Here is a 16,151-nt window from a genome sequence, read left to right on the forward strand (position 1 = left end):
GAGAGAGAGATGGATGGATGTCACCAGATATGAATCCTGTTTTACGTTCATAAGTGTTTATGAGTTTAAAATAAAATCTGATTAATTTTGTATAATGCATAATAGATATTCAACATTCATTGTTCAAAGTACAGCTTTTAAATCATTTTGTATTATAAATGAAATCAGTTAATAAATACTGTGTCCGACAATGTCTTTAATCAATACTATTTCTTCAGGTCTGTATGCGCTACTGGGACATTAAAAAATACCATTAACATCAGTGGTGTAGTCGAGCCAGCAGGCAGAACCTTGACTTAAGAGTTAACTTAAGAATAATACCGATGCATGCACACCGATGAAGCAATCGAAATAGTCTTTCTGTACCATGCCATTGAATAGGCATTAGGAATCGGATTCCCTGCGTGTCACTACTGATGGTACACGAATCGGAGTCTCTGTCTCCCATAACCGGCACGTATTTTAATTGTTTGCAGAGTCATAAGAACATAAGAAAGTTTACAATCGAGAGGAGGCCATTCAGCCCATCTTGCTTGTTTGGTTGTTAGTAGCTTATTGATCCCAGAATCTCATCAAGCAGCTTCTTGAAGGATCCCAGGGTGTCAGCTTCAACAACATTACTGGGGAGTTGGTTCCAGACCCTCACAATTCTCTGTGTAAAAAAAGTGCCTCCTATTTTCTGTTCTGAATGCCCCTTTATCTAATCTCCATTTGTGACCCCTGGTCCTTGTTTCTTTTTTTCAGGTTGGTCAAGTCCCCTGGGTCGACATTGTCTATACCCTTTAGAATTTTGAATGCTTGAATCAGATCACTGCGTAATCTTCTTTGTTCAAGACTGAATAGATTAAATTCTTTTAGCCTGTCTGCATATGACATGCCTTTTAAACCCGAAATAATTCTAGTCGCTCTGCTTTGCACTCTTTCTAGAGCAGCAATATCCTTTTTGTATCGAGGTGACCAGAACTGAACACAATATTCTAGATGAGGTCTTACTAATGCATTGTAAAGTTTTAACATTGCTTCCCTTTATTTAAATTCAACACTTCTCACAATATATCCAAGCATTTTGTTGGCCTTTTTATAGCTTCCCCACGTTGTCTAGATGAAGACATTTCAAAGTCAACATAAACTCCTAGGTATTTTTCATAGATTCCTTCAATTTCAGTATCTCCCGTATGATACTTAGAATGCACATTTTTATTGAATGCAGAGCTCCAGAAAAAAGACAGGGGAGGACATGACATACAATACAGGACGTTGTGGTGATGACCTGATAATAGAAAAGAATAGAAAAAGAACATGCACGCTAAAAATAACTAAACCACCAAAGACAGTATTTACCGGCAAGATGCTTTCAAAACAAGACACATTTGGTTGGAAAACTCCCAATCTGGCAGCACTGACTAGGGGAGTAGCCTAAAAGTCACATGGGAGACGCATGCATTACCTATTAAATGTTACCTCAAGCTCAATGGACAAATAAAACGCGAATTTGTATCATTTTTGTTTAAGAAATCTATATTTGGTTGGCGTTCCGGTACTTTCAGATTTAGGACTACAGCACTGATTAACATCATATGGGGCACAACATCTTTAAATACAAAAATCAAACTCATCTTTGAGTCTAATCAAGCAAATTCATTACAATAAACACAATAAAACAAAACAAAAAAAAGCAATTTCAACCAGCAGGCCATGGACACGAGCACTGGTACTGTATCTCTGACATGTGAGTTGAAAAGGTGCTCCATTGCCAACAGTATCTGTAATGTAAAGAAAAATACAGTAATGTCTAATCAGTCATAATCTCAAAACATTGGTATTGATTTAGTGCTCGTGCAATCCTGGACCTATAGTTACAAGTATAAACAGATTAACAATTGCATTTTCATTTTTAAACTGAATTTAGCGAAGGTCCCTTACCGTATCGCGCGTCATTCGAGTAGTGTATTTTGTCAACACTCCCTTGATGACATCAATAGTCTGCGCCGGGTTCTGTTGAAGCGTTCAGCTGAACTGTAAAACGTTTTGAAAAACCGGTTTCGTTCTAATAATTTATTAACAACGCGTATAAAATGGCGTGTTTGGCAGAAGGATGTGCTGATAGTGAGTGCGGTGTTAGCGGCCCTACGCGATTGGAAAGCTTTTGCTTTGGTGAGTGTTATGCTTGTAGTTTGATGGATGGTGTAAAAGGTGTTTTGCTGGGCAGAGGCGCACACGTGGTGGCAGAGTCCAGACGAGATCATAATGATTTACTTTCCTGTACAGATGCCGAGAGAAATGTATTGGTGCGTCACAACTCCAGCCTGCTTTCAGTATTCTCTCAATACTATTTATTTAGATCATGTGCGAGTTGGAAGTTTAGCTAGATTCTTATTTAAGACGATAAGAATGGATGTAATAAACGTTGTGCACGTGGATCTAGTCTGATTAATCACTATGTAATCGAACAATTGTTTTATATTAATTTCCGTTTCCCGCAAATTATTTTAGTTTTCCCAGTTTTGTAATGTGATTTAAATTGATCCAGAATCATTAGGACCAGAATTGGGAAATCCTTGTTAAGGATTCGTTGTATCTTCTCGGAACGCTTACTTCCTTAATAATTTGGCATCCCAGAACAGAGAATTATTATTATTATTATTTATTAATTTGGCAGACGCCTTTATCCAAGGCGAGTTACAGGTATTACAGTGTTAAATGCAAGCTTAATATAATACAGTTTATAGTAAGTGCAAATAATACCACTAGTCTGCTCTTTAAATAGCTGAAAACAATACTAAGCTGTTTCACTGGAACAGTAATACTGCAAAATGCAATAGACTTAGACTCCCTCATATCTTGGTATACCTAAATAGACAGCAGTCATCTCCCCCTTCTTTCAGAAGTTACTGTTCTGGTTACTATTGGTAAACCAGTTTGTCAAAATGTGTTTGTGCATCAGCTTGTACTGGGGTGAGTTCTACATACCTAGAACATTGCACTGACCCATTCCAATTCCCTGCCAGACTGCAGCCACGCCCAGTTTGAGAGGTGTGCTGTCTGTGTTACGGGAACTCATGGTCTGGCCTGGATTCATAAATGACATTTTTATTTCAACAGGTTGTGAGCTGTCTTCCAAAGTCCCGTTTTACACTTTCCAGGTGGACGAGGAGGAGGGGGAAGAGGAGGAGAACGTAGAACACTTTCTGGAGCTCCGAACAGTATGTTTGTGTTTTGCAGGGAGCGTACGGCAGATTGTTGCATGGCAGATTGTTGTTCCATTTAGGTTTTCATTTGTAATCATGTTTGTTAGTAATGCCGCTGGCCACCTCTCTGCTCATCTCTGTTCTGCAGGTGTGCCTGGGTGACGGGGTGAAGGATGAAAACAATGTGGTGGAAGTGACAGCTTTGAACCATCAGGGGAAGAAAGTGTCTGTACCCGTCGCCAACCTGCATCTCTCCTGCATGCCTATGGTGAGCAGTGTGCCCGCCCCTTGAAGTGTCCACATGCAGAATGGCACACACAGATCAGGGGGTTTGATGTGCTGTGAATGTCCTCATTTCAAACTTGGATATTTGCGTGCTTGCTTTTTATTGCCCAGTCTCCCGACACATGCATCGTCTGGCTTGACCCCACGTGCAATTAACTTGAGTCGAGGAGAACCAACTCCCCAGTAATGTTGTTGAAGCTGACACCCTGGGATCCTTCACGAAGCTGCTTGATGAGATTCTGGGATCAATCAGCTACTAACAACCAAACGAGCAAGATGTTCTTATGTTATGTTCTTAATTCAGGAGGCTGAACTCAAATTGAAGTAATACCAGGACATACCCTGCCCATCTTGGAATCAGCTCCAAAATATTCTACATACACTTGTCAGGAAAGTTTAGCAAGTTAACTGTACCTTACTCAGATTTTTCCCACAAGGTCTGCAGTAAAATACATGGAGTATAACTTAAACGTGGTATTACAGCTAATGAAAGTTAGGGACATTGTGTGTGTGTGTTTTTTTTTTTTTTTTTCTTAAGGCTGTCAAACACACACCCCTATATATAAAATATTTTTTCTAGGTCAGTTTGGGTGACTTTGAATTGAGGGCCCCTGTCACATTCCGGCTGAAGTCTGGCTCCGGACCAGTCTGCATCAGCGGGCTGCATCTGATTGGTAAGGCTGTACAGAGTGTTTCAGGTTGTGACTGTGTTTCAGTGATCTGATTGGTAAGGCTGTACAGAGTGTTTCAGGTTGTGACTGTGTTTCAGTGATCTGATTGGTAAGGCTGTACAGAGTGTTTCAGGTTGTGACTGTGTTTCAGTGATCTGATTGGTAAGGCTGTACAGAGTGTTTCAGGTTGTGACTGTGTTTCAGTGATCTGATTGGTAAGGCTGTACAGAGTGTTTCAGGTTGTGACTGTGTTTCAGTGATCTGATTGGTAAGGCTGTACAGAGTGTTTCAGGTTGTGACTGTGTTTCAGTGATCTGATTGGTAAGGCTGTACAGAGTGTTTCAGGTTGTGACTGTGTTTCAGTGATCTGATTGGTAAGGCTGTACAGAGTGTTTCAGGTTGTGACTGTGTTTCAGTGATCTGATTGGTAAGGCTGTACAGAGTGTTTCAGGTTGTGACTGTGTTTCAGTGATCTGATTGGTAAGGCTGTACAGAGTGTTTCAGGTTGTGACTGTGTTTCAGTGATCTGATTGGTAAGGCTGTACAGAGTGTTTCAGGTTGTGACTGTGTTTCAGTGATCTGATTGGTAAGGCTGTACAGAGTGTTTCAGGTTGTGACTGTGTTTCAGTGATCTGATTGGTAAGGCTGTACAGAGTGTTTCAGGTTGTGACTGTGTTTCAATGTGAGGGAATGAGGCCGAGTTGAACTGATCTGGAAGATGCAGTTAAGGAATCTACTTAAGAATTGACTTTGTCATTGTTAATAACCAGAAGACATTGACAGATACTTCTCACTGTGTATATATTTATATCTAATGCACTATATTGTTTTTTGTATAATATTTATTGTGTTGGACTTATCTGCAGAGGTATAGTGGGATCCTGTGAGGGTGTGTGCTCATCAAATATGATGGCAGGGATCTGTATTGGTATTTGTTTATTTGATTATCAGCCTACAGTGATCCTGCTGAATCAGACCTCTCGGATGAAGAGCATGAAGATGATTGTGAAGAGGAGATCGTTCCTATCAAGCCAGCGAAAAAGAAACTGGGGAAAGAATAGTTGACGGACCTGGAGACTTTTCTTGTGGGTATGTCTGTCAGTTCTGTTCCCTGTTCTTTTCTTGTGGGTACGTCTGTCAGTTCTGTTCCCTGTTCTTTTCTTGTGGGTATGTCTGTCAGTTCTGTTCCCTGTTCTTTTCTTGTGGGTACGTCTGTCAGTTCTGTTCCCTGTTCTTTTCTTGTGGGTATGTCTGTCAGTTCTGTTCCCTGTTCTTTTCTTACGGGTACGCCTGTCATTTCTGTTCCCGATGTACGATCGGTCAAATTTGACTAAAAAGCAAAACTTATGTGTCGTCTTTGAGTTTTGTTGTACTATTGTACCCTGGTGCTGGTTCTGAGGATACAAATCTATATACCATAAATTGCCCTGTCTTTGGGGAGGTGCTGTCGTCTCTGTGATCCTTATTTTAGACCAGCTGGCAACAAAACAATCCCATCCTCATCTTGGTCGGCCGGCTCCTGCATTTAGAGAAGCTGACTGTCCCTGCGCCACAATGACTCTGCTTCATTTAGAGAAGCTGACTGTCCCTGCGCTACAGTGACTCTGCTTCATTTAGAGCTGACTGTCCCTGCGCCACAGTGACTCTGCTTCATTTAGAGAAGCTGACTGTCCCTGCGCTACAGTGACTCCGCTTCATTTAGAGAAGCTGACTGTCCCTGCGCCACAGTGACTCCGCTTCATTTAGAGAAGCTGTCCCTGCGCTACAATGACTCTGCTTCATTTAGAGAAGCTGTCCCTGCGCCACAGTGACTCTGCTTCATTTAGAGACGCTGACTGTCCCTGCGCCACAATGACTCTGCTTCATTTAGAGAAGCTGACTGTCCCTGCGCTACAGTGACTATGCTTCATTTAGAGAAGCTGACTGTCCCTGCGCTACAGTGACTCCGCTTCATTTAGAGAATCTGACTGTCCCTGCGCCACAATGACTCTGCTTCATTTAGAGAAGCTGACTGTCCCTGCGCTACAATGACTCTGCTTCATTTAGAGAAGCTGTCCCTGCGCCACAGTGACTCTGCTTCATTTAGAGACGCTGACTGTCCCTGCGCCACAATGACTCTGCTTCATTTAGAGAAGCTGACTGTCCCTGCGCCACAATGACTCCGCTTCATTTAGAGAAGCTGACTGTCCCTGCGCCACAATGACTGCTGCTGCTTTGGAGTACTTGATGTTGTTTTGTAGGAGTTCTTCACATATAAATAAGGATTATGAACAAATGAGTCTGTCGACTGCTGCCAGGCTTGATAGGCATGCATTCATCACTGCAGATTCAGCTGTATTGATTTCTTCACAGCATTGTGTCCAGACACTAGATCACAAATAAAACCAAGCTGGATTAAATACACTATACCTTAAGAATGTAGGTGACACTGTTCTGGATTTTTGGTGAGCCATTAGTCTACAGCTAGTTTCTTACTGTTCCTAATGAAAGGAAATGTGCATTCAAACACATTTAAACACATGGAATGACAGTGCCAGGCGAGAGCTGTCTTCTGTTTGTGTTTTCCAGGAAGACCGCACACCTAATTCTTGTATCCTTTTGTTTTTCAGCTGTCATGGTTACCAGATTCCAGACCAATGGGGAAGCTCCATGCCAACATGTTCTTTTCATACAGTGCGTTGTGTAAGAATCTCCCTGTAAATGTAGGACATGATCAGTCTTTAAATTTAAACTTTATTATTTGATTTTTTTTTGTCTGCGTGTGCCATGCTTTTCACATTTGAAGTGCTGCTGAGCAGAGTGTATTAATGCTGTCCAACTGGGAAAGAGATCGCTGATCGTTGAGAGGCATCAGGATTGTCTCCTGTTTGCTTTTTCAATTGTGAAATGCCTAAAAGCAGGCTTGCATGGTTCCAGCAAACCTCAGTCTTTTCTCAGTTGTAGACGGCTTCTTAAACCTCTGAAACAGCAATCATCACTTCTGAGTGTATCAGTGTGGTTTGTGATGATGGGTTGAGACAGTGTAACTTTGAAGCCACTAGGTTTTCTGTACAATATGTGCACCCTTGTTTCAATTTGAATACCTCAACCTCCTTTTCATATATATATATATATATATATATATATATATATATATATATATATACACCCTGTATAAATAAACAATTTTTCATTCTAATTTGTTTATTTTTCCAAACCTTTATATTTTATTTGTTTTCAGCAACTTAACAATTATTCATTTTGTTTAAAACAAACAAACAAAAAAAATGGTTAAGTCGGTCGATCTTGCTATGTATGAATACTGATTTATTGTAACATTGGATTGCCAAACAGGAACTCCAGTGGGAGTCTAGGCCCCAGTGGAGTTGCTGATTGGCAACTAGGCATCGTGTGGTCTTTGCAGGTTTAACTGGTGAGACACCTCAAGGGCAGAAGAGCTGAGAACTTCGAACTCCAGGCATGGAGAAGATTCAGAGGCCTCACTCTTCAAGGCACAGTGAGCTTGAGGTAAAATGCAGATCTCAATGAGCAATCCAGCCTCCCAAAACAGTCCTTGTTCAATCAGCACCTCCACCTGTCTCTTCAGAGCCATTAAAACAAAATAAAAAGCAGGTACAGCCTGGTCCCAGGTCTCAGAGCACAGCCTGGTCACAGCCCCTTATTGAAGTAAACATATCCGACACCCTCCCCAAAGCGGGCTCTGATGGAGTCTCTCAGTCCCGGCTCCAGGTACGAGACAGCCATGGAGCTAGGGATAAAGAAATACATTCAAAATCAAGTGTGGCGTTAACCTGTAACAGGTAGAGTGGCAATAAGGAAATCGCTTGCTGTATTTAAAGTGATGGGAATTTTCACAGGGAACTACGTATTACACAGCAATGAAAAAAAAAAAAATACAGCCTTACCTATAAGGAAAGTTGATTAATTTCTGAGGGTACAGGTTTAAACTGCAGCTGCCTGCTGTATGCTATAAGAAGCAACCTGTTACTTACCATCTCTGTGGGAACAGAGAGCAGGCAGCAGGAACCATGTAGATCAAGCTGTGAACGACAGGGAGAAATGGATGCAATAGCATTAGTATAAATACGCGCAGGCCAGCAGAATTGAAAGGACCCGGTAACTAGGATTCTACAGACACAGGTAATGCAAGCTGGATTCTGAGACTGAGAAATTATTACAGTTCAACAGAACTCTGAACCGTTCAGAATGCATATAAAAACATCTAAGGGAAACGAGATTTCAAACAACACACATGTTAATGTGTAATTACTGGGTTCATGAGGTTTCAAACAGCACACATGTTAATGTGAAATTACTGGGTTCATGAGGTTTCAAACAGCACACATGTTAATGTGTAATTACTGGGTTCATGAGGTTTCAAACAGCACACGTGAAATTACTGGGTTCATGAGGTTTCAGACAGCACACGTGAAATTACTGGGTTCATGAGGTTTCAAACAGCACACATGTTAATGTGAAATTACTGGGTTCATGAGGTTTCAGACAGCACACGTGAAATTACTGGGTTCATGAGGTTTCAAACAGCACACGTGAAATTACTGGGTTCATGAGGTTTCAAACAGCACACATGTTAATGTGTAATTACTGGGTTCATGAGGTTTCAAACAGCACACGTGTTAATGTGTAATTACTGGGTTCATGAGGTTTCAAACAGCACACGTGTTAATGTGTAATTACTGGGTTCATGAGGTTTCAAACAGCACACGTGTTAATGTGTAATTACTGGGTTCATGAGGTTTCAAACAGCACACGTGTTAATGTGTAATTACTGGGTTCATGAGGTTTCAAACAGCACACGTGTTAATGTGTAATTACTGGGTTCATGAGGTTTCAAACAGCACACGTGTTAATGTGTAATTACTGGGTTCATGAGGTTTCAAACAGCACACGTGTTAATGTGTAATTACTGGGTTCATGAGGTTTCAAACAGCACACGTGTTAATGTGTAATTACTGGGTTCATGAGGTTTCAAACAGCACACATGTTAATGTGTAATTACTGGGTTCCTGTAATAGTCACATGCATCACATTTTGCACTTTGTCAAATTCTTTAAGGTTAAACTGTATATAAATATAATCTATATAAATACTCTATATAAAATAGTATAATAACTTATACTTACAAAACCCCCACCATCATCACTTGCAGGGGTCCATGGAGAAACTTAATTCTCTGTAAAAAGAGGGAATAGCATTCTTATTCCCCAAAGCAGGTAGTGTATAGCAATAACGGGACTGAACATATCCACAATGATTTTAATAATGATGTTGACACACAAACTGTACTCTCTGCTCCAACACATTCTATCATATTTCACAAACAACCTCCTTCTGTCTGCTATAAACAACTCCATGCGATTCCACCTGTCACTCATTCTAATGTGCTCTGCTGTTCAGCACACCCCCACCCTCACTGGAAGTCCCACAGTCTAGGATAAAAGGCTGCTGCCCACTGCACAGCTTCCTCCGGCTGTCTGCGATGCAAGCCTGCAACACACTCCACCCTCATTCTCAGGGCTCTTCATCTGGCTGTAGGGCTTAAAAAAAAGAAATGACACCTACCTGCATAAATTGGTATTTCTCAATCCTCTGCATTAAAATGGGCAAAACAACTGCAAAGACAAATCGCTTGGAGTTTGAGAACAGCACCAGAAATGTATTCAGCTGTATCCATTTCAAGAGTATAAATCTGCTTTACTTTGGGGTTTGGTTTTTTTCTGCATTTTAAACATATTGTTCTGTTTTGATTAATGAAGCAAACATTTCTTGGGAGGTTTTTTGGACACAAACTGCTTAAAGATGGTATCATGTTGCTGTACTAAATGAGGCAGGAAATTAGGCATACTGTACATCTCTGAGCTTTCCTGCTGGAGACCAGGCATGGGTCACGGATTCTGTTAGCAGAACTACTGAGCACTGTGCTCTGCTTGCCTGCCTGCCTGCCTTTACTGTCTGCTCCAGCTCATTCAATGACTAATCCTCTTCTGTTTGATACTCACTCATTCCTGGGGCTGCCATGGTGATCCGAGAGACTACAACCTGCGTGATCCCCTTCACTGCAGCTCTCTAACCAAAACAGTGGAGAAGAAGAGAGAGAAACAATGGGAGCACAGCAAGAACAACAGTACGGGGTGTATTAATACCAGGGCATGTTGAAAAACAGTACAGGGTGTATTAATACCAGGGCATGTTGAAAAACAGTACAGGGTGTATTAATACCAGGGCATGTTGAAAAACAGTACAGGGTGTATTAATACCAGGGCATGTTGAAAAACAGTACAGGGTGTATTAATACCAGGGCATACTATAAACCTGTAAGCACAACTGCACACCTAACCCAAACTCAAATGATGTTATTTTGCCGTTAGCAGTTTAAAGAGTTAACAGCAGAAAGAGCTCAGGAGACAGAAGTGACACCTGTGCAGATTCATTCTCTTAATCAGGCGTGACACCTGTGCAGATTCATTCTCTTAATCAGGCGTGACACCTGTGCAGATTCATTCTCTTAATCAGGAGTGACACCTGTGCAGATTCATTCTCTTAATCAGGCGTGACACCTGTGCAGATTCATTCTCTTAATCAGGAGTGACACCTGTGCAGATTCATTCTCTTAATCAGGAGTGACACCTGTGCAGATTCATTCTCTTAATCAGGAGTGACACCTGTGCAGATTCATTCTCTTAATCAGGAGTGACACCTGTGCAGATTCATTCTCATACTTACCCGGGAGTAGCCTAACTTGTTGTCGTTTTCATCCACAACCGCGATGCCATTGAGTATCTCTCTGGGTGGAGAGAAGGAGACATGCAGAAGGGCTGAGAATAATCTCCAGATGAGAACTCTGTATCACTGTCTTCAAAGGGGAATGTGGAAGGCCTGTCTTAATGTAGTAGTTTTTAAAACCCTGCTGCTGGACTACCTTTTCACTGCCCTCTTATCAATGTGCATCTCAGCTTGTCATTTCTAATCATTTTGTTATTCTGAACGGTTAACTGAAGGACATTGAAGTCCTAAAGCTGCAGGCATCTTATTAAAACATTGTGCATATTGCTGCTCACTGCAGTTTAATGTTTTTTTGAAAGTCAAGTCACTAGAGACAGAGTGGCCTCAAAGTCTCGTCTTTAATGATTGCAGCTGCACTGATTCTAGATTGCCACGCCCTTCACTGGAAGCCCAGAACAACCCTACTTACTGCTGTCGCATCATGGGAATGTTCACACAGTTAGCCGTTGCCACGGCAGCAAACGGAACCCAGCGGGCTACTAAAGGAGGTGCTTTCTGCAGAGACACAAACACAGTATAGATAAGAAGGGGAATGAGTTACATCTGCAATACATTGAAGTGCAGGTTAAGCATGCAGTAAAAACCGTGCTGGCTGAAACTGGAGTCTTTGAGCGATGCCCCTGGGTTAAGTGGAGACCCTGTTGGGAGTCACTGTAACTCGGAATGAAACCCATTAGTTGACATCCTTGGTCTCTGGCATCTCTGACAGGCCAGCGATTGGGTGTATTTGTGTGTAGGGACAGCCTGCACTGGACTGGACTGGCTTGCCTTGGTGTAAAGGTTCAGCCCCACAGCTGTAGCCAGGGCAGTGGTGGTGGCAGTCACATAGGCCACTCCAATCTGCCTAAGAGAGAGACACAGGGAGGCATTAGTCTACACAGACACATAGAAAGGAAGATCGTTCATTTGGTATGATGAGTCTACTTACTTTGGTGTGATGGGCGACGCTGCGTTTCTATTGGTGTAATTCACCAAGGCGTTAAACGACTGGTTGACCCACTGCCAGAAAACCACTGCTGGCACCGTTCTAGACAGATAGGAGGAGAGAGAGGCTGAGTCTGCTGAACCCTTACTGTATCTGACAAAACAGGAGGGCTGAGTCTGCGGAACCCTTACTGTATCTGACAAAACAGGAGGGCGGAGTCTGCTGAACCCTTACTGTATCTGACAAAACAGGAGGGCGGAGTCTGCTGAACCCTTACTGTATCTGACAAAACAGGAGGGCGGAGTCTGCTGAACCCTTACTGTATCTGACAAAACAGGAGGGCTGAGTCTGCTGAACCCTTACTGTATCTGACAAAACAGGAGGGCTGAGTCTGCTGAACCCTTACTGTATCTGACAAAACAGGAGGGCTGAGTCTGCTGAACCCTTACTGTATCTGACAAAACAGGAGGGACGGAGTCTGCTGATCCCTTACTGTATCTGACAAAACAGGAGGGCTGAGTCTGCTGATCCCTTACTGTATCTGACAAAACAGGAGGGCTGAGTCTGCTGAACCCTTACTGTATCTGACAAAACAGGAGGGCTGAGTCTGCTGAACCCTTACTGTATCTGACAAAACAGGAGGGACGGAGTCTGCTGATCCCTTACTGTATCTGACAAAACAGGAGGGGTGGAGTCTGCTGATCCCTTACTGTATCTGACAAAACAGGAGGGCGGAGTCTGCTGAACCCTTACTGTATCTGACAAAACAGGAGGGCGGAATCTGCTGAACCCTTACTGTATCTGACAAAACAGGAGGGCTGAGTCTGCTGAACCCTTACTGTATCTGACAAAACAGGAGGGACGGAGTCTGCTGAACCCTTACTGTATCTGACAAAACAGGAGGGCTGAGTCTGCTGAACCCTTACTGTATCTGACAAAACAGGAGGGCGGAGTCTGCTGAACCCTTACTGTATCTGACAAAACAGGAGGGGCGGAGCACTCTTCCGTAGTCTGGCATGTCTTTAATTTATTTCAGCCGTACGGTAATATACACAGAAAAGCTGCTTGCATGGAGGCGTACTTAAAATGAAGTGACTGTCAATTAAACTGGCTTCAAATGAACACAGTGAAACAATCACAACAATTATTATGCCTCTAAAAAAAGAATTCCAATTCCTTCGAAGGAACTGGAATTGAAAAGCAGGAGTTGATTTTCAATTGGCCGTGACCTTGATTAGTGTGTCTCTTTGCATTGGAAGATGAATGAAACACCGGGGGACTCGCCTGTAGAACTGCAGCATGAAGCCGGTGATGGCCATACCCCCGGGGACTTGGAAGGACATTCTGCCGATGAGATTCATGCGCTCGCCGGTATCCGGGTGGAAGGCAGAGTCGTACAGCTTCTTTGCGTAGTGCAGCTGCTCCTCAGTGGTGCCTGGAGGCACACTGCCTGCTCTGAGGGGCAGAAACACAGCAGCAACACAGTGGGGCTCGGTCAGCTTCCAGGGAAGTAGAGATCTGCCTTTAGCCCAGTTCCAGCACAGTGACACAGTATTAGCTCTTGCCAGTAGGACTCTGTGCAGACACTAGCGCTGAGTTACACTCTAACCCAGGGCTTCCCAACCCTGGTCCTCGGGGACCCCTGTGTCTTCTTGTTTTCATTCCAACTGAGCTCTCAATTTTAACTAAACCCTTCATTGAACAAATAATTAGCTTAATTAGGTCTTTTTAATTGTTTTCTGCTCTCAAACAGTTAGGCGATTTCAGCTTAACTATGACATGTTAGAATTAACTTGAAATCTGCAAACCTTTTAGGAGAACAATTAAAAAGGCCAAATGAAGCTACTTGTTAGTTCAATGAAGGGTTTAGTTAAGTGATTGAGAGCTCAGTTGGAATGAAAGCCAAAAGACACGGGGTCCCCGAGGACCAGGGTTGAGAAGCGCTGCTCTAACCTGAGAACTCATTACTAGACACCACTGGAAGTAATATTATAAAGGGAGAGCAGGGGTTTGCATGCCTTGCTGAAATATGGTACTGTCATGGTCAGGTGCCAGTAACGTGAGCAATCAAACCCCTGCTAAATCCGCTCTGAACTGCTCACCCTTATTACTGCCGAACGTGCTGCTACTGTCTTTATTTCATTGGTTACCTGCTGAAAGAAATACAGACACTCCTGGGAAGGGGTTCAGCGCTGAGCAGTTTTAACATCGGGATGCATTGCTGGCACCTGCCGATTTTAATAGTGACACACTCCAAGAAGGGAACTACATGCAGTGCAGGACAATTTAATTCATCCTGAGAGACAGCGAGAGAGACTGAGAGAGAGCGTGTGAGAGAGAGGGAGAGAGAGAGGGAGAGACAGACAGACAGAGAGAGAGAGGGAGAGACAGACAGAGAGAGAGACAGAGAGAGTGTGAGAGAGAGACAGACAGACAGACAGAGAGAGAGAGACAAAGTGCACACCTGCAGCTTCCCACAAGCCTCTTGGCCTGGTCGAGCTCTGAATCCGACAGCAGCGCAGTGCGTGGGTCAGTGATGTTGAAGAAGTGTCTGAGACGCCCCATGAAGGTAGACTGGTCCCAGCGAGGGGCGTCAATGTCAAACTTACTCACGTCCATTCCGCCGGTCCTGGTTAGGCAGAGAAAACAGAGGTTCAGAATCTGGCACTGGGATTGGCTAAGGAACAGGCTTACCCCTCAGCAAGTGTTGCATCATCCCCAGGGATGGCAATAAGACTCCTACTGCACAGCATCTTCACCCATTCCAGGTTTTACTATGATCTTGATCAGCCACAGTATATAGGTGAGAAGCTCAGATGTGCCTTATTAAACTCATAGTAAAACCAGGAATGGATCAAACTGCTATGCAATGCGAGTCTTATTCCCATCCCTGACCTGCCTGAAAAAACCCCTATATATATATATATATATATATATATATATATATATATATATATATATATATATAGATCATTGTGGCCCTGAATCTAATTGGTCAGACTGAAGCTGTTTCAATTACAGAGAGCTGTGTCTAGTTTGAGATGAATATCTGGATTCGAAGGTTTTGTGCTGCAAGCACACCGCTGATGTCTGGTTCATTTTCTCCCACCAGGTTAAACATTAATCCCTGTGCAGATAACAACGCAGATCAAACAGCAGCATATGTTAAACCTGTACATGAGCGAGGCTCAACTTTTTCTTATTTCAACAAACTATTATTAATAGAACAGGCTTGAAGAGCAACCTTAAAAAAACCACGTTCATCTATGAGCCAGAAACCTGCATTTCGCTTGCATTTACATGGTTTTATGAAAGGTGAATTTGGGGGTCTTTTTGTACCCCATTTATAACAATAACAATTTCTTGTGGATCTCAGAATCTCTGAGATTAACACAACTACATACAGTATCGTCTCTAAGTAGCACAGGCAGCAAGCAGTCAACCACCTACAAGAACCTGCTCCTGGTGGCGGGGCACTGCTCACGGCACCTCAGTTTCCATTATTGCGTTTGGGTTTTATTAAACTCTTCAATGCAGCCTTCAGCAATTTCAATAATGTATAAACAACATACCGTACTGTAGCCCACTGATTAGAATCACTATCGCTTCCTCTGTGTCTGTAGGAAAAGAAAATAGTGCCACAGTTACAAAGTAGATCGATTTCAGTTCCCACGTGGCACTCACCTGACCAATGGAAAGCAAGGGGCAGCTCCCCAAATTTGCATCGTAGCCCCGCCCCTCGCTGTATGACGCGACGGAAATACCAAGAACAGGCATTGTGTTTGTGTGCATGCTCGAGATCGTTCTGCGCAGACTCAGATCTCCGGACCCATTGCCTAAATTGTTCGGATTCTGCGCAGAATGATCTCGTGAACGCACCCTTTAGCTCTTTATGCATGAGCGTGTTTCAGTTGCGGTGTTCAGTCCAAAAATGAATCTGCAGACCTAGTTTGGTGCTTTTGTATGTCATTTGAAAGAACTGGCAACATGTTGTTACACGACAGAGGTGTTTTGTGAGAAATGTATGTGTAATAATTCGCCTACTCAAAACAACAAGAACTAAACATCAACGCCATTGATATAATGTTATTATGAACTTCATATTACCCAACAAAGCAGATAACCCCCTTTTTTTTTACAAATAGCATATTGCAGAGATACACTTTAAATAAAGGGTAGTTTGTTTCATCTCCCATCTACTGTACTGTTGTAACATTGTAAGTACTGTATTCCCCCTGAAAAGACATTCAAAGTGATTAAGGCGACTGTTTCTGTAAA

General features: G+C 42.8%; 2 protein-coding genes across 2 annotated transcripts; one reads left to right on the forward strand and one right to left on the reverse strand.

Annotated features, from left to right (window-relative positions):
* The first annotated feature begins 1,959 nt into the window (after window positions 1-1,959).
* On the forward strand, window positions 1,960-6,888 carry npm3 (nucleophosmin/nucleoplasmin, 3). The gene is made up of 6 exons (XM_034025527.3): window positions 1,960-2,154; window positions 3,103-3,203; window positions 3,337-3,456; window positions 4,054-4,147; window positions 5,096-5,233; window positions 6,754-6,888. The coding sequence occupies exons 1-5, from the start codon at window positions 2,076-2,078 to the stop codon at window positions 5,203-5,205; spliced, it is 504 nt and encodes a 167-aa protein (XP_033881418.1). The 5' UTR covers window positions 1,960-2,075; the 3' UTR covers window positions 5,206-5,233; window positions 6,754-6,888.
* Window positions 6,889-7,322: 434 nt separating this feature from the next.
* On the reverse strand, window positions 7,323-15,578 carry sfxn2 (sideroflexin 2). The gene is made up of 12 exons (XM_034024895.3): window positions 15,446-15,578; window positions 14,338-14,502; window positions 13,158-13,328; window positions 11,877-11,975; window positions 11,717-11,792; window positions 11,358-11,443; window positions 10,889-10,949; window positions 10,165-10,231; window positions 9,728-9,777; window positions 9,289-9,338; window positions 8,137-8,184; window positions 7,323-7,892 (listed from the first exon to the last, which is right to left on the reverse strand). Exons 2-12 carry the CDS (start codon window positions 14,490-14,492, stop codon window positions 7,793-7,795), a joined length of 963 nt encoding a protein of 320 aa, XP_033880786.2. The 5' UTR covers window positions 14,493-14,502; window positions 15,446-15,578; the 3' UTR covers window positions 7,323-7,792.
* Between the last annotated feature and the right edge of the window lie 573 nt (window positions 15,579-16,151).

The sequence above is a fragment of the Acipenser ruthenus genome, chromosome 7 (genome assembly GCF_902713425.1).
Source record: "Acipenser ruthenus chromosome 7, fAciRut3.2 maternal haplotype, whole genome shotgun sequence".
Taxonomy (NCBI): domain Eukaryota; kingdom Metazoa; phylum Chordata; class Actinopteri; order Acipenseriformes; family Acipenseridae; genus Acipenser; species Acipenser ruthenus.